Source organism: Tasmannia lanceolata, unplaced genomic scaffold, assembly GCF_043159265.1.
Source record: "Tasmannia lanceolata isolate RefF3 unplaced genomic scaffold, GAP_Taslan_0.1 ptg000020l, whole genome shotgun sequence".
NCBI lineage: Eukaryota > Viridiplantae > Streptophyta > Magnoliopsida > Canellales > Winteraceae > Tasmannia > Tasmannia lanceolata.
The window spans coordinates 18,173,144-18,200,994 of NW_027518697.1; the positions used below are offsets into that span (position 1 = coordinate 18,173,144).

Genomic DNA, 27,851 nt, shown 5'->3' on the forward strand with positions numbered 1-27,851 from the left:
TCTCGTGAGGCTCTTCGTGGTTTATTACCATGGACCCTCGATACCCGTTTACCAAATTGTCTCCCTGAGAGCATCCACCCTGAGTGAAAATACCAAGTTTTCTCCCTAAGAGCATCCACCCCGAGTGAAAATACCAATTTTCTCCCTAAGAGTATCCACCCCGAGTGAAGAAACCAGATTCTCCCTGAGAGCATCCACCCCGAGTGAAGAAACCAGATTCTCCCTGAGAGCATCCACCCCGAGTGAAGAAACCATATTCTCCCTGAGAGTATCCACCCCGAGTGAAGAAACAATTTTCTCCCTGAGAGTATCCACCCCGAGTGAAGAAACCAGATTCTCCCTGAGAGCATCCACCCCGAGTGAAGAAACCATATTCTCCCTGAGAGTATCCACCCCGAGTGAAGAAATAATTTTCTCCCTGAGAGTATCCACCTCGAGTGAAGAAACCAAATTATCCCAGAAAACATCAGCACTGAGCAAAATATCTGAATTCCCTTTGAAAGCATTTCGCTCCAAGCGTAGAACTCAAATTCTCTTTGAAAATATTCGCTCTAAGCGTAGAACCCAGTTTTTCCCTGAAAACATTCGCTCCAAGCGTAAAAATCAATTTTGTCTCTTTGAAAGCATTCGCTCCAAGCGTAAAATCAATTTTGTCTCGTTGAAAGCATTCGCTCCAAGCGTAGAATCCAAATTCTTTCTGAAAGCATTCGCTCCAAGCATAGAACCCAAATTCTTTTTGGAAGCATTCGTCCTGAGCGTAAAACCAAATTCTTTTCAAGAGCATTTCGTCCTGAGCGTAAAACCAAATTCTCCTTAAGAACATTCGCCCCGAGCGTAGAAAAAGCCAAGGTCTCTCTGAGAGCATCTTTGAGAGCATCAAGCAAGTAACCAAAGCCCGTTCCATTTTCAAGCCCCTGAGGCACCAATTCCATTTTCAAACCCCTGAGGCATCCATTCCATTTTCAAACCCCTGAAGCATCCATTCCATTTTCAAACCCCTGAAGCATCCGTTCCCTCCAAGAGTTCAATCTTTGTAAATCATTTTCTTCATTCTTCTTTCTTTTCAATCAATTTTGGGCCAATCAAAATGTGCTGTCCGTTCAGCTTTGACATTCGCGCGACAAGCACGCTCTGCCAAAGAGGGGCATCTGTAGACACCCCATTTTGACCGTGCCCTAAACCTCCCATGTTTGAGCAAAACCTAACCAAACCAATGTTTTAAAACTCCAAATTTTACCCCAAGATAGGTTAGGGTCCCAGCAAGGTCCCTGCAAAATTTCATCAAAATCCGAGCGCGTTTGCCTAGCGAACGAGCCGAGGTAAGTGTCGTAGTATAAGCTGGAAATGGGGGTGATTTTATCTTGAAAGGGGGGCGAATTTATCTTGGAACGGTGCGATTTAAATCAGAATAAGACACGATTGTGTCGCGCGCTCATAAAAAAAAAATCGCGTGAACCGCGCGCTCATCAACTGGTTGTGCCAATATCAACCTCCCCTTCTTGCATATAAATACAAGTTTAAGCTTTTAAATAAATAAAAAGAAAAATTCATTTTCTAGAGAGAGAAGCTCTCGGTTTTCTAGTGAGAGAAAACGGATCTCATCCAAATTCCAGCAAGATTCCGACGAGAACGCCGGTCATTCTTCTCTCTTCTCTTCATAATTCCTTGAGATCTTTCTTCTATGATCATTGATTTCTAGTTTTGTTTAAAAGCTTTGTTCCAAATCTCTTCATGAAATCCTAACCCATTTCTCCTTCTCCGACCAGATCCGAAGAGATTTTGGCCGGAATCAGATCATCTCTTACCTTCTGCAAGTTTTCAATAAGCTTTTCATCTTGTTTACTAGTTGTTCAAACCAAAAGAAAGAGAGATTTCCCCAAATTTTTCCTTAAACCCTATTCTCTTTTCTTCTTCGATCAACTATGCCGGATTCCGGCATAGCTCCGGTCAAGCTCCGACCGGTCATCACCTTAACTTTCTCTTTCCTTAATCTCTTCTATCGGTAGTTTTATTCTTAGATCTCATCAAGACCTAGATCCGTCCCTTTCTCTTCTTCAAACCTCGAATCAGAGCTTAAAAAAATTCTCAACTTAAGGAGAAGCAAGGAAAGGATGAAGAAAGAGAAGTGAATTCATTTTCCACAAAGTATTAAATTTATAGCAATTTGTCTTCAGTTCAGGTAAGTTTCATTACTGTTTTGGTAAGAATGCAAGTGCTTTCGGTTCTGTGGTTCTAATTTTAGGGTAAATGTCTTGATTTCTGCACACACAAGTTTAACTTGTCATTTAGTCTTATCCAAATCTCAATTAGTGTGCCTGTTAGGATACAAAAAATGTGTTATTCGGGTTGAATTGCTATTCTTTAAAGGGGAGAACTCATTGATAGTTTTTTTTTTTTTTTTTTTAAATGGTTTTAGGAGCTGAATTGGTTTGATCATGAAATTAGTAAATGAACTTTCAATGGTTTGGCTTATCAAGCTGATAAATTTTTATATGTGAAGATTGGATCAATAACTTACCTTCTAAGTTCTGTTTGATTTGAAAAGTGGGCTTTGGTTTATAGAGAATTGGTTTGGAATTGTGTTCGTGTCATGTTTCTACAAAATTTTCCCCAATGAAGCATGACATGGGTTCTCCTTTGAGTCATTGGATTTCATCTTTACAGTGAGGTTTTCAACAATAGAATTAGGAGACTTGTGTCTTTTGATCTATTCTCTTGATTATGTTGAAGATAAGATTTATTAATGCATTTTTTTTTTTTGGGGGGGGGGGGGGGGGGCTGATGCTATTTTTGTTATTAGAGAAATTCTTTTCTCAGTCTTTCCCATTTGGCTACCATGCGTTAACTCTCCTTCAAAACAGTAGTGTTTTAGTCTATTTTGAAGACTAGCTCTTGCATTGTCCTGTATTGGTAGGGACACTACTATGTTGCCTGCACTATTTTAATGGATTATTGTTTGGTCATATTTTGTTTTGATACTTGTACAAAATCACCTCATCTCCCCTGCATTAAAATAGTATTTTCCAATGGACTATGCTTGTCTGTAGTCATGCTATAGGAATGGTTCCTTTAGAGTAACCTATGGACAACAGTTGTAAGGAGGTGGGGAGGGCTTTAAAAATTATTTACTTTAATGGAATAGCTCGTTTTTGTTCTGACCCATACATGATAAAGATTAGTTACCTTTATGTGTTTGATAAAATCCCAAGACCAATTTTCTTCTTCCTGAAAATTGAACTTTATTTGTGTATCTTTGATTGGATTGAGATAATCCCCGGGGCTGGTCTAGCAATTGAGATCAAAGTGGGTTTATTACCATTGAGAAAATGGATCGAGAGTCCTAAAGTCATGTTGATTTATCCACCCCAACGTGTGTGTCATTAGAGGGACAAAGAGATGTTTTAAGGCTGGGGACCCCAATGTCTTCATATTTTCACAAGTTATACATGATTGATGACTGGGTTGCTCATTCTTAGTTACAATTAGAATTTGGATGTTCCAATTCTTTTTCTCATTTTCCTTAGGAGAGTTTCTCTAATTTTCTTTAGTTGATTACCTTAATGATTAGAGGCTAATTAATTTCCCTTCAGCTAATTCCAATTCATTGCAAGGGCAATGATAAGGTTACTTGGAGCCCACCTCGATGTTTAGGAGACTTGCTTAGTGTCCCAGCACCATTCTTATCTCCACTTCTTTTAGGAGACTAGCCTAGTCTCATTGGCACTTCCCTCTTAGGGTTGTGCACTAGGAGTCAGTCCTTTAACATAGGATATCTGTCCTTAGCTAGAGAGTCAATCTTTCAGGAGTCAGTCCTATCATCTTAGGGGTTAGGATTCTTTCCAACCTCTCATCAAATCATATGATTTTTATCCGCTCCTGCAAGGTATAGGATGCTGTCCAACCCTTGCAGAGTTGTTATTCTGTTCATTCCCCCGCAAAGCATAGGATGATGTCCAACCTTTGCGGGATATTCAGGAGTCTGTCCTCCCTTATGATGATAGGATTCTGTCCTCTTGTGTCAAAAATATCAAAAACATCTGAAAAATCAAAAATCTGAAAAGTATTGAGTCTTTAAGAGTAGTTAGGAAAATCTATTTCCGAACTACGTTGGCTTGATCCCTTTCAACAGGGTACGTAGTGCAGCTTGGGATCTTTATCCCAAGTCCAGCCAAACCTTTAAAAATAAACATTTCAAATCTTTCAAAATTACAAAAATATTCAAACCCTTTTTCAAAAAGATCTTCCTTTAGAGTTAAGATTTTGTCATAGACATTTAGGGTGTTTTAGAGTTAGGAGTCTGTCCTGATTTGTTGATATGGTGTGTCCTGTCGTGTGAGTGTCCCTAGAGTTAGGAGGCCTCGAGTCGATCGGTTAGACATGTAGTCGAACCGATGGCTAGACTAGGAAACATATAGTCAGCCCATGGTTTTCCTTAGGTTGCACAACCTAGTTACACATAGGATGTAGGGCCCACCTGCATTAGCTTAAGGCTAACCAACTTGCATTAGTTAGGGCATATAGAGAGTCCTAAAAATTACAATTCACTTGAATTTAAGTAATCGTACAAAAAGCTTTAAAAATCAGTCGAGTCTAGTGAATCGAGTCTAGGATAGCGGTTCTAGATGGTTAGGCATAGTAGTTTAGAATATGGTATCGAACTACGTTAACTCCGATTCTTCCTGAGGCCGGGATACGTAGAGCAGCTGGGATGGACGGCCATCTTGGTCCGAGTCAGGTCGCATTAGAGTTAGGACTCATTTTGTCCAGTCATGTATAGAATTGAATTGTGTTGTGTGTTTTGCTGTGTTTTCTTACTTTCATGTACAGATCCTATACCTTTAGCTGTAGCTTGCATGTGTATGTCCATCAGAACTTAGACACCAATTAGGTATGACATTCATAATCTAGCTATTTTTAGGTGACACTTCTTTCATTTCTTTTTATGTATGCTTATTTTTCATCTCCGAGACATGCATGATTAGATAGACGTCTTCTCGGAGATATTCATTCCTATTTCATATGACTTTCGCCCAAAACTCTTCAAAATTAATAATAAATGGCATAAGAGACCAGGTGCTTGCACTTGGGCGGATGAGGTGCTCTTTAGACCTTCCGAATTCGTAACCAGGCACGAACCTTCTTTTTATATCTCTGGTTATCCGTTGCAACAGAGCATAGTATGAGATCCAGGGCCCATATGCCTTTTTCCTTGGATGGCGACTCTTCTTTGTTTAAGGTACGCCTCGAATCTGGGTTAGTCCCCGAATCGAGAGGTATCTCACCCTTGTATCGCCACTCATGCTGTGAGGGGCACTTCTTTCGAGAATTCCTTGGTAGAGCTCTCCATTCACGTGGATGATCCTGAGACTGAGCGTGTGGGGGCACGTCCCACCGCCACCTCTCTCGGATCGGGGTCCACACATACATAGATGATTCTGCTTTACTCAAATTTGGATAAGATGACTGTGACATTCCAAATGAAAACATGAAATGGTTCTTTGCAAAAGAAACTATTAGGTCTTGTTCTTTATTGAAACTTGACAATGATGAATGGTTCTTTGCAAAAGAAGTTGTTTAGGTCTTGTTCTTTATTGAAACTTGACAATGATGCTTATGGTGAGAGTGATACTGATACTTTTTCAGCCATTTTGGAATTGTACTAAGTTCTTCAGGTAGAACTAGATACTTTCGCAAATTATGGAATTATACTAAGTTCTTCTTCAAGTAGAACTAGATACTTTAGTGTTTTACACAAATGATTGGATTCATTTTCATGAAATCCATATTTGGTAATTCACTGGGATTGGCAAAAAAGGAGGAGCTTGTCTTGATTTGGACTTTGATGAAGATGACTTACTTGATGAGTAAATCTTCTAAAGTCATAAAGACTATGCTTGCATTTCAGTATGCATAGAGTTCACTTTTTTGTGGAACTTTATTTTTTGATCTCGATGAGAATCATACCCCATGCATGAATTCATCTAAGATCAGTGGGGTTCACTTATATGTGAAAGTACCTTTTGGTTGAGTTTAGCTTGTTGTATATCTAAAACTCTTGGTTTGTCATAAAAGGATTCATGTTTTCAGTTGGATTACAGATCTTTTATGATATAGACCATATGGTGATGTGGATGATTCAATATTTTGTTTTGAACATTACACTATCTATCTATTGGATTGTATTATATGTAGAACATAGGAGGAGATTGTTGGGTATATAATATAACCATGTATGTTCTAATATAAGCCCAATAAGATAATGGACCGGTGTAGTGGGCCTATTTGGGCTAGAGCCCACTAACCTATTAAAACCCTAGTGTATCTAATATATATAGGGGCTGGAGGCAACAAACTTGGTATTCCAAACTAGATACCTTGGGTGTAATGCTTCAAGCAACTTCTTGCTTGACCTAATTCTCCTAACAATTGATACAATTGTTTTCATTGAGGTAATCATGTCTTTTATGTGAAAATATAATGTCCTTAAATTTATTACACTTGATCACATAAATTTAGAGATTCTTGGTGTGAAGATTTGTTTTTTTTCCTACAATCTTTAAAATGAGTCAATATTCTACGCTGAAAATGAAAACCCGACCCAACCCGAGAAACTATCTTGGGTAGGGTCGGGTTTACAAATCTCGAGTTTTCCTGCAAAAAATTAGACCCGACCCGACCTAAGATAATTCTCAGGTAGCGTAGGGTTTTGGAAAACCCGACCTGCCCGACCCAAGTAGCACCCCTTCTCTCTCTCTCTCTCTCTCTGATAAGTTGGGATTGAACCTCATACCTCATAGTTGAAGAAAAAAGCCTTAATCAATTCAGCTAAAGGCTCAACCCCCAAGATAATAGTTATAGAGACTAGGCTGGCGTCATTAACTATACAAGCAATGCAATAAAAGCCTTAATGCCTAGAAAAGTAAGTACACATGATTGGTGAGTGAGTTTTAAACTTGTAGACGATGGGGGTGCGAGGGGCCTTTTAATGCAAATTTTTGAAGCCAAGAAGCAAGTGTTCACATTCATCCACCCACTATTTAAATTTGCAAAAAATTAACATAAATCCGATACGAATGACAGAAGTAATGGCTTACCCATACCAAACCCAACACATAGTCATAATTATTTTTCAAGCTAGAGATTCACATATAGAGTCACCATTATATGAAGCTAGACAAATATTCTTTTAAATTTTGAAATTAAATTATCCAGCAGTTTTCGATCGAAAGATCCAAAATTGGCTCAAGTTTGAACCGCTATGAGAGTCACCACCTAGCCTTGAGGACACTAGGACCCCAATTATGACTTTGTAAATCCAAACATGTCTCCTGAGATAAGGCTTATTCTCTGGTTACGGGAATAGAAGGGGTTAGGAATAAATCATATCCAACCTAACAATTGGTCACAATTATAATTTGGGAAGTAATATAGATTAAAATATCCTCCTTTCTGCTAAAACTAGTTGCAGTCCCGTGCGATGCACGGGGCGAAGAAAAAATTATGATCTTACTGATTTGTACAGATCAATTTAGAAAAGTTCCTATTTTTATGGGATTCTTTATTGAGAAACTTTATTGTGTTAAATATTTGTTGGAAAATTTTATTGCATTAAATGCGTATTTTGCAATTTAGATGAAATCAATTTAGAAAAGTTCCTATTTTTTGGGACTCTTTATTGGAAAACTTTATTGCGTTAAATGTTTATTGGAAAAAGATACTTTATTAAGGTTACGTGTGATAGAGGAATATGTGGTGACAGAGGAATACGTGTGAAACGGTGTGCAACATCCCCTTAAAGCGTTTTTAAATTTTAGAATGCAATGGGGGTGCCACCCCAGCTTACCACATTCAACTTTATATATATATATATATATATATATATATATATATATATATATAGAGAGAGAGAGAGAGAGAGAGAGAGAGAGAGAACGGTTCCTACACACATGTGTAGAAAAGTTATCTACACACTAGCTTAAAATACAATGGGGGCCACATTATTTGGGTGATCCAAACCATTCATTTTGAGGCCCTCACATAGATAGGGTGTCCACAAAAAATCAGATCCATAGGATCATCCTAACCATTCGAACTGTGGAGGCAAAAATTGGACTAATTTGTGAAGGTTTAAAGACATCCATTTTACCTCCACAAATCGTAGGGTAGGGATGATCCTATGGATCTGATTTTTTGTAGACACCCTATCTATGTGAGGGCTTTTAAAATGGATTGCTTGGATCATTCAAACAATGTGGGCCCCCACTGTATTTTAAGCTAGTGTGTAGAGAACTCTCTACACATATGTGTAGGAACCGTTTTCTCATATATATATGAGGAAAGTGTTGGTGAGCTTAAGCTCACCAAACTTATGGTGAGCTTAAGCGCCCCAATCACATGGGTCCCACATTTTCTGTGGTGATCCAAACCATTCATTTCCAATGCCCTATCATAGATAGGGTGTGTACCAAAAATCAGCTCCATAGGATCATCCTAACCCCCCCATTTGTGGAGGACAAAAATGGGCAGATTTGTGGACAAATACTATCTGTCCATTTTGACCTCCACAAATGAATGGGTTAGGATGATCCTATGGAGCTGATTTTTGGTACACACCCCATCTATGTAAGGGCCTTTCAAATGAATGCTTTGGATCATCCTAACAAAGTAGGCCCCAATGTGATTGGGCGCTTAAGCTCACCATAAGTTTGGTGAGCTTAAGCTCACCAACATTTTCCTCTATATATATATATATATATATATATATCCTCCCTTCTACCTCCCTCATTTTTCCCACATCCTAACGTCTATTCCCACAACCTACCAACCAGTAAGCAAAAAGTAGGGTCTTCCAAAATTACTAAAATATCATCCCTTCTACCTCTCTCATTTTCCCCATTTCCTCACGTCTCTTCCCAAAATTCAATTCCCATTTGAAGCATCATCTCTCCTGTTGAATTTCTGGTCCTCTGCTTCAGCTCTCTTGTAGCAACAACGAATTTTTTAGGGGTTTTGTTGTCATGGATAGTGGATGTGCATGACGGTTTACAGATTGATTTCTAGCCTTCTTTTTTCTTCTGATTTTCACAAGTTTTTTTCATACGATATGTTGCAAAATACCAAGAGGCTGCTTTCATATATAAACCACTAATCATGAAACTCGTCAAATATTTTTAGGCTCTCCTTGTCCTGTTGAAAGAGAGAGTAATAAAATAAAATGGTGGAGAAGATAGAGGTTGAAAGAAGAAGAAAACAGTCTAGTGTGTGTGTGTGTGTGTGTGTGTGTGTGTGTGAGAGAGAGAGAGAGAGAGAGAGAGAGAGAGAGAGAGAGATGTGCTTCAACTAGGAGTGGATTTTGGGCAAGAAATGGGGAGAGAAATAAAACATGTTTTGATCTGGGCAAATGAGAGATAAGAAATGAGGGTATTTTCATAATTTTAAAAAACCACTTCTTAGCCGATTACAAATGGAAAGCAGGTGTCCCTAGTAATGAAAAGGAGCCAATATATCTGCTCTCTTATGATTTATGTCTTATTTGTTAGGCTAATGAATTACTCTTTTTCAATATCAGCTGAACAAGACCCCTTATCTAAGATTATACAATGGAAATCATGTATTCATAGGCTAGAGGAAGATGTTCTAATCTAAAAATAACAAAAAACTATGAAATTTGAATCCAAAAACCTACAGGAAGGATTCTTACGAGAAATATTCCTCTGGGGAAGACGATAGGCTGTCTCTCAATTTGATCAACTTTTTTAGAATGACAATTTACTGCAAATCCAATTTAAGAACTCAGATTTAGTATGACCGACAAAAGTACACCCAATTGCCTGAAAAGTCTAAGAACATTGACAAATCCTTCACATCTTACTTAGCACATATAGATCTCATCTTGGCAACATGCATGAGGGAGACCCATCATCTTCTTTGAATCTTGATGTCTATATCTTGAATGCTTCACATGTTGGGTATATAATATAACCCATATATGCTCTAATATAAGCCCAATAAGATAATGGACCGGTGTAGTGGGCCTACATGGGCTAGAGTCCATTAACCAGTCATTAACCCTAGTGTATCTAGTATATATAGGGGCTCGAGGCAACAAACTTGGTATTCCAAACTAGATACCTTGGGTGTAATGCTTCAAGCAACCTCTTGCTTGACCTAATTCCTCTAACAATCTTGAAGCATTACTAAAACCCTAATTTTGGAACGGAAGCCCCTCTCTCCGTTTTTGGGTTCTCTCGCTTGTGGGGTTCTTTTCGCTCGTGGATTTCTTATCACTCGTTTGAACCAAGAAACAAGAAAAGTTGTATACCTCTTTCTTGCTACTGTTCAAGAAGGGTTTTTTGGGTTTATTCAATCAGAGCTCTCACGCTTTGGATCCCCATCAACGGCATAACGTACAAAGTATTTTGGACGTGTGTTTCACTCAACAGATATCGATTTGGGTATATTGTTTCGGGTGGCTTTTACAAATCTCACGTTTGAAGAACCGATTGGAAAAATCCGAGCAAGAATCGAGTAAATCGAGTAAGAATTCTTCAAAAACGCATCAGATTTAGTGTAAATCTCTTTACCCTCTATCATCTGCCACGTCACCATCTCTCTTGTTTCTTATCTGTACAAAGGTCTTTCTTTTTGGAACGGTGGGTCGATGGATGGGGTTTGTTTAACCCATGAATAGAAAATTGGGTTTCTTTTAATAGTGTTCTCCTCTCTACTATTCTGAAGTTTCAACCGGACAAAAGAGGACGAATTGGTTTTGGACGAAACCTTGGTGGCTGGGTCTCTCTCTGCAAAACCCAACAAACTTGCAGACCTATTTATCTACAATTTGTTTTTTGGTGGACGTCGAAATTTCGTGAATCGGATTGACATGGGTTTCTTATACAAATCCAAGATTTGGGCAACCCTCATCAGATTTAGTGATGGAATTTTGAGCTCTCTCTACTTTGGCAAGCCGGTCACTACTTGCAAGTTTATTTCGACACCCTCTCTGTAACTTGTTGAAGAAATTATTGTGGCCAAGAGTTTTGTGGGCTGCAATTTCATTGGCCTCAATTTGTTGAAGTTGGGTTTCCTCTACCAAAGAACTTTGGTTTGGGTTTGTCAAATTTCATCCGTGGCTTATCTCTTGGATCGAAATAGTAGTGTGTGATCCGTTTCTTGTGAGTGCAATCATATACAAGCTACCATATGCATGGCACTCTTTCAAAACAGAGATGTATAGAAAGAAGGTGCAAGTGGGACTGGATGATCTCAAACGATTCATTTGAATCGAAGATGAGAATAGAGCTAGGAATAACTTGGAGATGGTTAGACAGCAACAGTCCACTGCTAACACGGTGATATATCCGAAGAAATTTCCTAAGAAATCCAAGTCACCTAAGAGTAATATTCCCAAGTTGAAAGCCAAAGAGACTGTCTTTAAGAAAAAGAAGGGCAAATGCTATAACTGTGGGAGATATGGTCACTTTGCTGCAGATTGTAGGCAACCTCAGATGGTTAACTCTAACACACCATATAAGGAGGCTACTATGTTAGTAGATAAGACTGAGCCTAAAAGTTTCACTGCCATGTTGGGAAAAGATAAAGGCCAGTACTTCTTCAGATTGGTGGTTAGATAAAGATGCCATTTGTCGTGCTTGCAACTAAAAAAAAAAAGAACTCTATGCATACTGAAATGAAAGCATAGTCTTTATGGCTTTAGAAGATTTACTCATCAAGTAAGTCATCTTCATCAAAGTCCAAATCAAGACAAGCTCCTCCTTTTTCGACAATCCCTGTGAATTACCAAATATAGATTTCATGAAAATGAATCCAATCATTTGTGTAAAACACTAACGTATCTAGTTCTACCTGAAGAAGAACTTAGAACAATTCCATAATTCACGAAAGTATCTAGTTCTACTTGAAGAACTTAGTAAAATTCCAAAATGGCTGAAAAAGTATCAGTATCACTCTCACCATAAGCATCATTGTCAAGTTTCAATAAAGAACAAGACCTAAATAGCTTCTTTTGCAAAGAACCATTCATCATTGTCAAGTTTCAATAAAGAACAAGACCTAATAGTTATGGGCAGAAGCCATTCTTTATGAGTTATGGCTTATGTGATAGAGTACCCAAGAGTTATGGTGAGGCCTATGTGACCTACCATATGGAGAATGATCCATCATCCTGTTAGGCAGTGATGAGATCTAGGGACTCTATGTTATGGGCAGAAGCCATTCATGATGGAATGAGTTCTCTGTTGGTTATCTAACTTGGTAGCTAGTCGATTTGCCAATGAGGCTAAGACTATGGGTTGTAAGTAGATATTTGTTTGTATGTGATTCTACAAAGATCGTATGGATGTTAAGATCTAACAATCCTTGTATTGGTCTTAATCAAGCACTTAAATTGTGACATCAGAAATTTGACAAAGTAGTAAAGAGCTTTGGATTTTCTGATCAATTACTCGGATAATTGCCTTTACTATCGTTATGTGTCGAATAAGGTTATGCTTATTTGCTTGTATGTAGCTGTTGATTCTTGTTTCCAATCTCTCTGTGGTGAGTTATGTGAAACTAACCTTGGGTAAATAATTCGACATGAAAAGACCTGGGTGTTGTAAACACCATTTTTGGTATGAAAGTAAGTTTTTTGAAAGGCAAGGAATCACCCTTGGCCTAACCCATTATATGAAATACTACTTTTCTTGTTGAGGATGCAGTGAGTGCAAACCGATTGAGACACCATTGTGATTATACCAAGAAGCTGATCTCTAAGGAAGAGACAGTGTGAGTCCGTTCGATTATTCTAAACTGATTGGTAGTCTCATGTATGTTTTGTGTTGCACTAGGCCAGACATAGCCTTTATAGTTTGCATGCTGAGTTGTTTTGCTAGCAATCCTGGCCATGAGCATAGAGATGCCCTTATGGGGCTAATAAGATAACTTTCGTGTACTCAAGAGTATGCTCAAAACTATGGTGGTCATCCACTTATCATGGAAGAATATTCTGATGAATCATGGGGATCAGAATTAGGGGCCAGCAAATCTACTGTTGTTCTGTGGAAGTTGAATTGGAACTTTATGCTCTAGCTTCAGCTGCAAATGAAGCAGAGTGGATAAAGAATCTGATTGCGGACATTCCACTGACTCGGTTAAGGATTAATTCCTTAAGTGTGTTCTGTGATAATCAAGCTACAATTATGATTGTGAAGAACTCACTCTTTAATGGTAAGAGGAGACATCTTAGGCTGAAACATGACATGCTGAATTATCTCATTGCACCCAGGATTATCACTTTGATTGATGTGAGATCGAAGGATAATATGGTCAATGCTCTCACAAAGGGACTGACCAAAGATCGAATATGCAAAACTGTGGGGGAGATGGGGTTAAAGTTTGTATAGACATGGCTTAACATACATTCATGTTATTTTGAATTTTTAAATCTCCCTTTTGGCCAAAATAGACACTTGATATGTTTCGATGATGTTTACAGTTGTTGTATGTCATTCCACATTTGATGACATGTCCTTCTTAAGAAAGGTTGTTTTATTCCAGACTTGATGATTCAGCTTAACTCAAATATGAATAAGATGACTGTAACATTCCAAATGGAAACATGAAATGGTTTTTTGCAAAAGAAACTATTAGGTCTTGTTCTTTATTGAAACTTGACAATGATGAATGGTTCTTTGCAAAAGAAGCTATTTAGGTCTTGTTCTTTATTGAAACTTGACAATGATGCTTATGGTGAGAGTGATACTGATACTTTTTCAGCCATTTTGGAATTTTACTAAGTTCTTCAAGTAGAACTATATACTTTCGTGAATTATGGAATTGTACTACGTTCTTCTTCAGGTAGAACTAGATACGTTAGTATTTTAGACAAATGATTGGATTCATTTTCATGAAATCTATATTTGGTAATTCACAGGGATTGGCGAAAAAGGAGGAGCTTGTCTTGATTTGGACTTTGATGAAGATGACTTACTTGATGAGTAAATCTTCTAAAGTCATAAAGACTATGCTTTCATTTCAGTATGCATAGAGTTCATTTTTTTTTGTGGAACTTTATTTTAGATCTCGATGAGAATCATACCCCATGAATGAATTCATCTAAGATCAGTGGGTTCACTTAGATGTGAAAGTACATTTTGGTTGAATTTAGATTATATCTAAAACTCTTGGTTAATCATAAAAGTATTCGTGTTTTCAGATGGATTACAGATCTTTTATGATATGGTGATGTGGATGATTCAATATTTTGTTTGAACATCACACTATCTATCTATTGGATTGTGCTATATGTAGAACATAGGAGGAGATTGTTGGGTATATAATATAACTCATATATGCTCTAATATAAGCCCAATAAGATAATGGGCCGGTGTAGTAGGCCTACATGGGCTAGAGTCCATTAACCAGTCATTAACCCTAGTGTATCTAGTATATATAGGGGCTGGAGGCAACAAACTTGGTATTCCAAACTAGATACCTTGGGTGTAATGCTTCAAGCAACCTCTTGCTTAACCTAATTCCTCTAACATCACATAGGTATTTTATTAACAGAAGTAGCATTTAGGGACTTGTTGGAAATATAGTTTAAAAAGTTAAATTATATTTGCTAAATTAATAAGGGGTTTTTACAAACAAAGTATTCTACATTGTGGTTTTTGCAAACGAAGTATTATACTTTGCGTTATTTGCAAAAAAAAGCCTCATCTAGTTTGACAATTTGCAACTAGAGCCATCACATTTAAGTAAAATTTGCAAATCAGGCCATGGCATCAATTTGTGACCAAATTACCAATAATAGATTGTTTTAACTAATAAAAAGACCAATATATCCTATATGAGAAAAAAATGGAAATTATCCCTTGAAAAATACCCTTGATGCTCACTGATATGTTTTTTATAGGGTGGGTCCCATCAACTCAACTCAAACCCATGCATCTGGTGTGGCTCATCATTTTGCCTTATATTTTTATGGGTAGGTCCCTCGATCTCCACATGAGCCCATGTATAGGGTGGAGGCACCATTTTACACCTCATGCTTTGATGGTGTGGGCCCATTTCTTTATCCCCATGCACTGCATGGGCCAAGAATGCTATAGTGTGTGTGAGTATGTATATAGAATTGATATTCCCACACCCTTGATTCAAAACATATCATTTCTTTACCCGCATGCATTGCATGGGCCAAGAATGCTATAATTTATATATATATATATATATATTGAGAAAACGGTTCCTACACATATGTCTAGAGAGTTCTCTACACACTAGCTTAAAATACAGTGGGGGCCCACATTGTTTGGGTGATCCAAGCCATCCATTTTAAAGGCCCTCACATAGATAGGGTGTCGACAAAAAATCAGATCCATTGGGATCATCCCAACCCTACGATTTGTGGATGTAAATGGATGTCTTTAAACCTTCACAAATTAGTCCATCTTTTGCCTCCACAGTTCAAATGGTTAGGATGATCCTATGGATCTGATTTTTTGTGGACACCCTATCTATGTGAGGGCCTTAAAAATGAATGGTTTTGATCACCCAAACAATGTGGGCCCCCACTGTATTTAAAGCTAGTGTGTAGATAACTTATCTACACATGTGTGTAGGAACCGTTTTCTCATATATGATCAAAACCATTCATTTTTAAGGCCCTCACATAGATAGGGTGTCGACAAAAAATCAGATCCATTGGGATCATCCCAACCCTACGATTTGTGGATGTAAAATGGATGTCTTTAAACCTTCACAAATTAGTCCATCTTTTGCCTCCACAGTTCGAATGGTTAGGATGATCATATGGATCTGATTTTTTGTGGACACCCTATCTATGTGAGGGCCTTAAAAATGAATGGTTTTGATCACCCCAAACAATGTGGGCCCCCACTGTATTTAAAGCTAGTGTGTAGATAACTTATCTACACATGTGTGTAGGAACCGTTTTCTCATATATATATATATATATATATATATATATATATATATATATATATATATATATATATATATATATATATATGAGGAAAGTGAAGCTACACCGCCGGTGTAGCTAACTTAGCTACACCGGCGGCTTAAAATATAATGGGCCCACATTGTTTTGGTGATCCAAAGAATTCATTTGATTGGCCCTCACATAGATAGGGTGTCCACCAAAAATCAACTCCATAGGATCATCCCAACCCTACAATTTGTGGAGGCAAAAATGAACGTGTAAAAACCTTCACAAATTTGTCCATTTTGGCTCCACAGTTTGAAGGGTTGGGATGATCCTATGGAGCTGATTTTTGGTGGACACCCTATATAGAGAGAGGAAAGTGAAGCTACACCGCTGGTGTAGCTAACTTAGCTACACCGCCGGCTTAAAATACAATGGGCCCACATTGTTTTGGTGATCCAAACCATTCATTTGATTGGCCCTCACATAGATAGGGTGTACCCTATCAGTTGCCCCCCAGTTCTCCAAGTCATTGTAGTGATTTGGGGAAGTGTGAGGACTTGTATTCTTAAATGGTAGAATGAGCCGGTGTTCGGGATGGCTCGATGGAAAACCTGTCCGGCCAAGCCGTCTGCCCGGCCTGGGACGGTCAGAAGCGGAGCGGAAAATCTGTCCGGCTAAGCCGTCTGTCCGAAAAACCTGTCCGGCTAAGCCATCTGTCCGGCCTGGGAAATCTGTCCGGCTAAGCCGTCTATCTGGTCCGGAAAACCTGTCCGGCCTGGGAAATCTGTCAGGTTAAGCAGTCTGTCCGGCCTGGGGAATCTGTCCGGAAACTCTGTCCGGCTAAGCCGTCTGTCCGACCTAGGAAATCTGTCTGAAAAATCTGTCCGGCCAAGTCCTGTCCGGCTTGGGCCGGACTGATTTTTGTCGTCTAGCGGACGCATCATATTCTGTCCGGCTTGGGCCGGACTGATTTTTATCGTTTTACGGACGCGTCATATCCTGTCCGGCTTGGGCCGGACTGATTTTTGTCGTCTAGCAGACGTGTCATATTCTGTCCGGCTTGGGCCAGACTGATTTTTATCGTTTTGCGGACGCGTCATATCCTGTCCGGCTTGGGCCGGACTGATTTTTGTCGTCTAGCGGACGCGTCATATTCTGTCCGGCTTGGGCCGGACTGATTTTTGTCGTCTAGCGGACGCGTCATATTCTGTCCGGCTGGGGCCAGATTGAATTTTGTCTTTTAGCGAATCAAGCTATATCCTGGTCGGCTTGAGATGACCAGATTTTTGTCCTGTAACGCATTGCGCTATATCCTGGTCGGCTTCAGATGACCAGAGTTTTATCCTGTAGCGCATTGCGCTATATCCTGGTCGGCTTGAGATGACCAGAATTTTGTCATGTAGCGAATCTCGCCGAATCCTAGTCGGCTTCAGATGACCAGAGTTTTGTCCTGTAGCGCATTGCGCTATATCCTGGTCGGCTTGAGATGACCAGAATTTTGTCCTGTAGCGAATCAAGCCGAGTCCTGGTCGGCTTCAGATGACCAGAGTTTTGTCCTGTAGCGCATTGCGCTATATCCTGGTCGGCTTGAGATGACCATAATTTTGTCCTGTAGCGAATCACACCGAGTCCTGATCGGCTTCAGATGACCAGAGTTTTGTCCTGTAGCGCATTGCGCTATATCCTGGTCGGCTTGAGATGACCAGAATTTGATCTTGTAGCGCATCGCGCTATATCCTGGTCGGCTTGAGGAACGGATGAACTGGAAACTGATTCAGGTCAGCCATTTCATGTCGTCCATCTCACGTCGGCTGAAAAACAGATGAGCTACAACTTACCCTTCTTTAGGTTAAGTTTTACCCACGCGTTATATCCAGTCTGGCTGGAGATGTTCTGAACGGCTTAGGACGACTAGGATTTTGAAGTGGAATATCATGTCTGGCCATGTATGCTCTGAACGGCTTCAGATGACCAAGTTTTATTGAACTTGGGTTTTTGCAAGGGTTTGGTTTTCTGCCCGGGCCCGTTCTTGACTAGAAGTGTGCTTCCGATCTTTGTGGAGACGAGCCGAAGCGAACCAAGCAGCGAGTACCAAAGTTTTCGTGAACTGGGTTTCCGAGCAGGTTTGGTTTTTCTGCTCGGGCCCGTTCCTGACCAGGAGTGCGCTCCCGGTCTTTGTGGAGACGAGCCGAGGCGAACCAAGCAGCGAGTACCCAAGTTTTAGTGAACTAGGTTTCTGAGACGGTTTGGTTTTTCTGCGCGGGCCTGTTCCTGACCAGGAGTGCGCTCCCAGTCTTTGTGGAGACGAGCTGGGGCGAACCAAGCAGCGAGTACCCAAGTTTTAGTGAACTAGGTTTCTGAGACGGTTTGGTTTTTCTGCGCGGGCCCGTTCCCGACCAGGAGTGCTCTCCCGATCTTGGTGGAGAGGAGCCGGGGCGAACCAAGCAGCGAGTACCCAAGTTTTAGTGAACTGGGTTTCTGAGATGGTTTGGTTTTTCTGCGCGGGCCCGTTCCCGACTAGGAGTGCGCCCCGGTCTTTGTGTAGACGAGCCGGGGCGAACCAAGCAGGGAGTACCCAAGTTTTAGTGAACTGGGTTTCTAAGATGGTTTGGTTTTTCCACTCGGGCTAGTTCCCGACCAGGAGTGCGCTCCCGGTCTTTGTGGAGACGAGCCAGGGCGAACCAAGCAGCGAGTACCCAAGTTTTAGTGAACTAGGTTTCTGAGATGGTTTGGTTTTTCTGCGCGGGTCCGTTCCCGACCAGGAGTACGCTCTCGGTCTTTGTGAAGACGAGCCGGGGAGAACCAAGCAGGTAGTACCCAAGTTTTAGTGAACTGGGTTTCTGAGATGGTTTGGTTTTTCTGCGCGGGCCCGTTCCCGACCAGGAGTGCGCTCCCGGTCTTTATGGAGACGAGCCGGGGCGAACCAAGCAGCGAGTACCCAACTTTTAGTGAACTAGGTTTCTGAGATGGTTTGGTTTTTCTGCGCGGGCCCGTTCTCGACCAGGAGTGCGCTTCCAGTCTTTGTGGAGACGAACCGGGGTGAACCAAGCAGCGGCATGATTTGAGGAACTAGGAACTTCGCAAAGAAGCAGTAGCCTTTTTTCATTATCCACACAAGCGTAATTACAATGGCATCCGCTTTTGTGTCGGGCGGCAAGCTATTGATAGTATTTTCTAAGGTCTTCGGCGGGTTCAGTCACCTGAGCTTCGTCTCTCAGATCAAGTAGCTCAATCGGTAACGATTCTGATACATTTTTGCCTTTGAGTGCCATGGTATAGCACTCCCTGGGCTGTGGTTGATCTCCTCTGACTTCTCCCATGCCGTTTGGCATTATAAACTTCATTTTCTGGTTATACGCTGAGGCGACTGCATGGATGAGGTTCTGGCCTCGATGTCCCAAGATAGCGTTATAGACCGAAGTGGCCCTCACTACCAGGAAGTTGACCATTGTGAAAGCTTGACAGGGCGGCTCTGCGACGAGGACTGGGAGTTCAATCTGTCCTTCCACTTTCACGTCCTCCCCTGAGAAACCGAACAGATCGGAGTTCGCCGGCCTTAGGCGGTCGTTTCCTATCATCATCTGCTCGAATGCATGGTAGTAGAGAATGTCGGCCGAACTCCCGTTGTCGACAAGGATCTTCTTCACTTCCCAGTTCGCGACTAGCATGGTTATGACTAGGGCGTCGTCATGGGGGAGTATCAAGTTGTCGAGGTCTGCGTCTGAGAAGGAGATCTTGTTCTCTGTCCTCATCTTCTTGTTGCACATGTGCACGGCGTTGACTCGGCGTGCGTAGACTTTTTGAGCAGCAGATGATGTACTCCGGCGGCTGGTCTGACCCCCTTGGGCTGGGATCGATGTATCTCCGGCTGTGGAGTGGACGACGGGGGAGATTGGTTCCGCACAAGAAACGGTGGGGGTCGTCGAGGGCTTTGGCCATGAGGGCTTCTCCCCCTGCGCTCTTTTGCCATTACTTTTAACATACCTTTTTAGGTACCCTCGATTAATCAACAACTCGATTTCTTCCTTGAGTTGCCAGCATTCATCTGTGTCGTGCCCGTGGTCTCTATGGAACTTACAATACTTCGACTTGTCTCTCTTATTTCCTTTTGAGATCATCCTGGTTGACCATCTTACGAATTCTTCTCCCTCGATTGCGGCCAGTATGCTTCTCCTGGAGGTGTTGACGGGGGTGTAATTCTCTTCCCTCCTCTGCGGGGATCTTTCTCTTCTCGGGGCTTTATCATCCCTACGCAACTTGGTAGGGTTCTTTTCTTCAGAGGTCCTCCTCCGGTTTGAATCTAAGGCTGCCAGAGTCTCCTCCACGGCTAGGTACTCCTCGGCTCCAGCCATCAGATCCGCCAGTGAGTGCGGGTTTTGGGGAGCTATCGATCGCCGGAAATCATTAGACTTAGTGCCCGCTAGGAGCGCATTTACTGCGGCTGAGGGGTCTAAGTTTGGCACATGGAGGGCCTCCCTGTTGAAGCGGCTCACGAATGTTTTTAGAGGTTCGTTATCTTCCTGCCGCAAAGCCATCAGGGATGCTGTTGTTTTCCTCGGCCTCCGGCTGCTCATAAAATGGCAGACTAGGTTGTCCCCAAAGTCCTCAAAGTTGCTAATGGAGTTCGGCTTGATCCTCGAGTACCAGTCCCGGGCTGCACCGGTCAGTGTAGTCGGGAATGCCCTGCAGAGGAATCCATCAAAGGCGCCGTGGAGGAGCATCATAGTCCTGAACGTCTCCAGGTGGTCCACAGGGTCGGCGGTTCCGTCATATTGCGGAACCGTCGGCATTTTGAACCCTCTGGGTGCTGGCGCGTTCATAACATTATCGGTGAACAGAGGTTTACTTGAGTACGTCTTCACAGCGGGCCGGCCTTAATCCTTTGCCAGCTCTTCTATACGGTGGTCTATCTCTTCTATCTTCAGTAACATTGGGTCAGCTCTCTGGTCTACTCTGCCCAACGACTTATTTTTCTCTATTGAGGGGCTCGCGGCGGAGCCGGAGTGACTTTCCGGACTCCTTCGATGATGCCAGGATTTTTCCAACGGCGCTCGATCTTCCTTGGCTTGGTGCTTCTGCGTGGAGAGAGATCGTGACCTCTGGCGGTGGCGAGGCTCTGTATGGGCTTGCCTGGTTCTGGAATGATGGACTCGCCTTGGGGAGTGGTGGGTCCGGTTTCCACTAGGGCGCGCTGGCTCTCCCCTGTGGGCACTCGACCTTTCCTGTACAGGTCGTGGGGCCTCTAGGGGATGCTGGGGAGGCGCTTGGATCAGTTGTTGGTATTGATCGACAAGAGCAGTCATCTGTTAGAAGAGAGCTTGCACTTGATCCGGAGTGGGAGTGGGATTGAGGTGTTCTGAATGAGTCGGGCTCTGCTCTGCTGTTGCAGAGGGAGCTACTACCTGCGAGGCGATTCGGTCACTTCGAACCCCGCGATGTACTACAGCTCGGGTAGTTCGTGCAGTTGGTACCCGAGCACTCATCCGCCCTGCCATTTTGTATAGGGGATTCGAACAGCTTTGAGTTCGGAGTCCCACGGATGGCGCTAATCTGTTAGGCCTAAAATCGGTAACAGATACGGCAGTGACGTAAGAGCTGGGCTGGAGGACCCGAGGAGCTGAAGTGAAGAAGCTGAGCCCTGCACAAGAGCAAACGAGGTCAAAAGACTAACCCGGAGTCGTTGCTCCGGACGGGCCCTTCGACACTCAAGTCAGTACGAGCAGGAGTGCAGAGCCAAATTTGAAGAGTGGTAGCTTAGAAGTCATCACCCCTTGCTCTGAGCCTTGAGAGGCTTTTTATAGAGGGATACCTGGGGTGGTTGGATTACCTACCCTAGGACAGGTGTCGGACCTTTTGTGGGTTTAGGTTCACCCACTCTTAGGCAATTACCGAATTACCCCTGCGCAGCAGTTGGGTTTGTGGTGGGCCCTTCCGGGGCCACGTGTCGACATCTCATTAGTTGCTGTTTTTCGTACCCCATCACATCGTAGTGTAGTCGATTATGTTGTAGAGATTTTTTTTTCGGTCAATGCCAAATCAGAATTATAAGATGCAGATCTCTCGATTTCTGCTATGTAATTGCTGGAAATTAAACTGACTGTAAGCTTCTGGTCGAACCTCAATACCTTTGACATATCCGCATTTAAACTCAGTTGTGTTTGAGTACATGGATCTGAGATGATTTTTAATTGAAGTGTTGCTCTTCATATAGCTATTGTCGGTGCTTGGATTTCCATGGACAAATCCATTATGTTGTGTTTTACCCCATAGTAAAACACTCAGCTAGAATTGTTGTATCACTCGTGAAGGCACTTGAGGTTTGGTACAGTGCACATGGAGCCTCTGTCACAAAACTTACTAGGCATAAGTTCTAAACACACTTAGGCATGGTCGTTGGATGAAAGTTCTGCTCTTTTCTTACATGTGTGGGCTGACTGTATCTTCAAGGGCTTCCAAATTCATAATCATGATTTTTTTATTATCATTTAGAGGTTTAATTCTTCATAAAGGATCCATCTGTCAGAGGGCTCACTGTATTATTTCAGGTCTCTTAATTCAACTATAATGACAAATCCAGTATCACTATGAGACATTGAAATTTTTATGATGGAAAGCAACAATCAGCATATATTGAGTCCTCCAAGCTACCATTGCACTCATCCATTCACCCTTGCTGTTGTGGAGAAGTCTTGTATTATGGCATTATATAGGACCTGACGGACTAATATGCGAGACACACACGCAGGTCGAGTTACGCGGTTAGCGCGCCGGGGTGCTGGGTAGTTTTTTTTTTTTTTCACTAAAGGGTATTTCGATAAATTTCTCGATGTAGTGGCGTTGGTATAGAAGCCACATGATAGGGTTGCGAACATGATAGGGTTGCGAGCTGAGGTTTTTTCTTTGGGTTTCTTGGCCAAGAAAAAGAGAGTTTGTAACCCTAGACCGAAATAGTGAAAATCTTCCCTCGTGGACGTAGGCAATGCTGAACTACGTAAAATCTTGTGTTTCTTGTGTGATTGTATTCTTTACATTGTTCTTTTGGTTTTTCGTTGCACATCGTGTTCGATCCGTGTGGAGAAGGTATTTCTTGGTTTTCTCTACAAACTTTTTTCTACACTTGCAAAACTAGCAGCGCTTCCCACGTACCCTGCATCAGAATGCAACTTGGAAGAGAGAGAGAGAGAGAGAGAGAGAGAGAGAGAGAGTTTATTGACAAATATGCCTCTTTTTCCACAAATAAAGCCACACTCATTTGAGAGCGATAGGAGAGTTTACCTTAACCAAAGACATTAATTTGTGGGATCACCTTCACTTTTCTTCCTCTCTACACATTAAAGGAAGTATTAAAGGAAGTGCAGTACATATTGCTTTCAAAGACTTACAATTCTCAAAAACCAACAATTTTGCCTCTTCTTCCACAAATAAGGCCACGTTCATTTCAGTGTGATTGGAGAGTTTTACCTTAACCAAAGACATTTGTAGGAGGAACTGCAGTACATATTGCTTTCAAAGACTTACAATTCTCAAAAACCAACAATTTTGCCTCTTCTTCCACAAATAAGGCCACGTTCATTTCAGTGTGTTTGGAGAGTTTTACCTTAACCAAAGACATTTGTGGGATCACCTTCACTTTTCTCTCTCTCCATACATAAAAGGAACTGCAATATATACTGTTTTCAAAGACTTAAAATTCTCAAAAAGCTCCAAGCAGCCAATTATAGAATGTAAAATAAAGCCGATTCCGCATGCATTCAAAACACGGTCGCACTAGGGGTGCAACTCGGGTCGGGTTGGGTCTGGTTGAGGCCAACCCGAACCCCACCCGACCAACCATTTGCTCAACCTGAACCCGACCCAACCAACCATTTGCTCAACCCGAACACGACCTGACCCGAGTTCCAATCTGACGAGGTTCAACCCGACCCGACCCGAGGAACCCTTTTTGCCAACCTGAACCCGACCCGACTCAAGTTCAACGCAACCCGACACGACCCGACCCAACCCAACCCGAGATTTTAAGCTTAAAAAATAAATAAAAAATTATTAAAATTGTCGTGTTGACTCGGGTCGGGTTGCCCAAGCCCTCAACACGAACCCGATCCGAACTCAACCCGGGTTGAGAAAACTCAACCTGAACCCTACCCGAACTCAACCCAACCCGACTTTTTTCCAGGTTGAACCCGTCGGATTTGGGTTGAGCCCGCCCAAGTTGCACCCCTAGGTCGCATAAATGTAGCCTATGCTTATACGCTATGATATGGGGAAGGCCATGTTTTGATGACGGGAGATTTATTATGGGACCACACTGCTCGGATTGCAGGAATTTCATGGAAAAGTTAGGAAAGGAAAAATATGTGTGTCTAAAATTTCCAACTTTTTTCACTCATGAAGATAACATGAACCAGCCCTATTCAATTGTTATTTAGAGGGACCTTCAATTTATGATGATATCGCTCTAAATTAATAATAATCATATTATTTCCCTATGAATTATGAAAAGGAATAAAATTTCATGAAAATATTTTCCCTATCAGAAATGTTTTCCTTACAATCCAAACGGTGCGTTAGTTTTAGTTTTCTCTTATTGGCTACTGAGGTCTTTTGGGGCTAGTAATAGCTTTGAAATCTGGTTAAAAATGTAAAATAAGGCGAGTTCGTCCCATTATCAAAGTATGGTAGTGCAATATCGATCCTATATATATTTTGATTGTGGCACCAGACACTTTGTCTTACACTTTTTTATTGGATGTTGATAACATCTTGAGTATTGTATAGTCACAAACAATCACTTCCTAGGGCCAGTTTGGATGCCGAGAAGATTTTGATTTGGATTTCTCACATTTGCAGCCTTTTTTGTGTTGTGATTTGGATCCGGATCAAATTCTTTGATTTCCAAATTAGCGACTGACAGTGGAAAAAACTAAATTTCGAAATATGCTGTGGAAATAAGTAATTGGAAATCCACAAATCTGGCAGTTTCCTTCACCCTCTTTGCTCCTCAACCTCTCCCCTCCGGCAGGAATTACCCCCTTCGCTCTCTATCTCCCTCAACATGAGGTGCCTGATCTATTCATTTTGTATTCATAGGAAATGATATTTACACCCTTTTCGGAGCATTTCCATCAATTTTTTCTTCCTCTCAGGTTTTTCTTCGATGTAAAATGTAAAACAAAATTTTCAACCACCAATTTTTAGTGAAAAGATGAGCATTTGACACCCATTTCACATCGGAAGAAATGAGCTTTAGGCTCCGAATCTTTCGACATAAAAATAAACATAAAATTTGTTTTATGCTGTAAAATTGAACAACATAAAACAAATTTGAATGTTGAATTTTACAATATAAAACAAATTTTACACCCATTATTTTCATCAATAAATGGAATTTAGAATGAAGCCATATTATGGGGAAAGACGTAATAATAGAGTGAAAGTGCTTGAAAAGGTCGTGGAAATATCATTTCTGGTAAAAAAAAATATTCAAAATGACCCCACCACTTAATTATATTAAAAGTTTTTCCATTGACTTCGAATTATTTAAGTAGCTTGGTCTTCCTGTACCTATCACCGTAGCCTATGTCCCCTCTTCCATCCACTAACTATCTTCTTTTGTTTCCTTCCAATCTACCAGAAGTCTTATTTTTGGGGATTCTCAATATCTAAGCTCTGTTTGGTTGCCGGTTTTTTTTTTTTTTGGTTCATGGGAGTTATGCGGGAGGGTAAGTTAAATTTTGGTTAGTCTAACATGATTGGGCCCAATAGATGAACTCATCTACACCATCTACTTCCCTTACATTAAATGGGCCCACTAGATGAACTCATCTGCACCATCTACTTCCCTTACATTAAATGGGCCCACCCACAAGAATAAATAAAGATCAAAATAAAAGTTATGGGGTCCACTTGGATTACACAGTCCTGGCCCCTTCTTTATCAGTAGTCGATCAAGCTTTCCTAACTCTTTAAATTATGTAGGGAATGCCGATTTGGGAATTGGGATAGGGTTGGTTCATATGTCTACAAGACCGACCAACGGTCTTGATCTCACTTACATGGCCCCTGCCCCGTGTAGTAGAACCCAAAAATTGCCTTTGATAGTAAATGAAAACGCACTTGCTTTCTCGGGAAAGGAAGAAAAAAGAAAGCAAAAGAATCTGACGTAGCAAAAGGAAAAGAAACTATGCTGGAAGCTGTTCAGTTGCACAGAAACCTTAGAAACCCAGAGAAGAGGTATCCTGCGCCTGTTCACTTGCCAAGTAAATTGTGCTGGAAAATGGGGTTTTGATCGGGAAAATGAGTGGATCTATCGATAAGTATGGGTTCTGGTGGTGATGGATGTTGGCCAGATCTAATGATACGTATGGGTTCTCGAATGGAACCAAGAAGGGTTTGGAGGAGATTAGGATGATTCCGAGGTGGTGGCTGTGGGCGCCTGATGGTGGTTGCGGCCGATGCTTCTCCTACTCTTCCTTTACTCTTCCTTTACTGTGTTGCAAAAAAAGGCCCTACAACCCCTCTTTTCTCTAGCTCAAAACCTCAACAGATCTGAGCCTGTGTTTAGATGGCGGATCGGTGGTGGAGAGAGTGACTGGAGAATGAGTTAGAGTGGCCGGATTCCGGTGGGGATTTCTGGAATCCCAAATTTTGGGGAATTAAGGAAGAGAGAGAGATAGCAGTTGTAGGGTTTACAACTAGGGCTTTTAATGGTGGGATTATTGGTTCGGGCAAAATACAGGTGAAGGTAATGAGAGGTGGAGATTGAAGGCCAATTCTAATGGTGATGGTGGTGGAAGATGGTGGTGTAGATGGAAGATCTAGTGGAGGTGGGGGAGCTGCAAATTTCCAATCTAACGGAGGAGGATTTGGTCTGATGGAGATGATGGGTTTTAATGGCTACAAATGGGAGAGAATCAAAGTGTGTTTCGGGTGGAGATGGTGGTTGTGGGGGGGCAGTCTGCCGGATGACGGTGATGGTGGTGATGGCGTGGGGTGACGGAGCTCCGGCGATGTTCCCAGAGAAGGAGACCGGATTTGCTTCCCTCTTTCTGCAACTCTCTTTTCCTTACGGCTGGTTTTTCTTGTCCAAGATCAACAGTCTAGAGATATAGCTTTGCCGAAATTTTAGAGCTCGCCGGAGTGCCCAAGGTGGACGAAGGAGTTGCAGCTAGGGTTTGGCTCTAGAAGGCGTGGGTCGAAAAAGAACATCCTGATAAAATTTCTCGCGAGAAAGGAAACGAGCTTTCATCTCGTTTTGGCCGGAAACCAATTCACGCGTTTTTGCAAGAAACTAGAATTTCCACGTAGTTTTTTACTTTTCCACGTCAGTAACTCCATTTTACTGAGAAACCAAGCGAACAACGGGATTTCATGTTTTCCGAGAAAATTAACGCTACTTTTCTTTCATGTGCTTTCTCAAGAAGGTAAGTGATCAGAGACTTTCACATTAGAGAGTGTTGATCCTAACCCTATAATGAACTATAGGGCCTTTCATCATATAAAAACTCTCACAACCCAAATTCAAAACGAAAAGACAAGCTGAGTTTGTGCAGGTATTAAAACATGGTAGTGGCAATATCAGTAGCCCAAAAGAAGAGTCCTCGTGTCATTATTACTATTTATTCACAAAAATTCGAACCCGAGACATACAATCGAGGGCAAATGAATATTATACATCAGGCAAAAATAGAAGACGAGATCCCATCCAACGGTCCAGATCACTTCCGTACCCGAAACACCGTTCATTTTATTCGGCTTCTCTCAATCGCCCTTAATCTCCTCCATTAGTTTTTTTCTCCATTAGTAAATCAGACTATAACGCTTTTTAATGTTACAGAGGGGGGTGCGAATTATCCTCCAGGGGGTGCGAATTTATCATTGCGCAATAAAAATTCACCATCTA

At 41.5% G+C, this 27,851-nt stretch overlaps 1 protein-coding gene across 1 annotated transcript; it reads right to left on the reverse strand.

The window, feature by feature from the left end:
- Positions 1–466: 466 nt before the first annotated feature.
- On the reverse strand, positions 467–20,676 carry LOC143853841 (uncharacterized). The gene is made up of 2 exons (XM_077363555.1): positions 19,490–20,676; positions 467–575 (listed from the first exon to the last, which is right to left on the reverse strand). Exons 1-2 carry the CDS (start codon positions 20,674–20,676, stop codon positions 467–469), a joined length of 1,296 nt encoding a protein of 431 aa, XP_077219670.1.
- Positions 20,677–27,851: the final 7,175 nt, after the last annotated feature.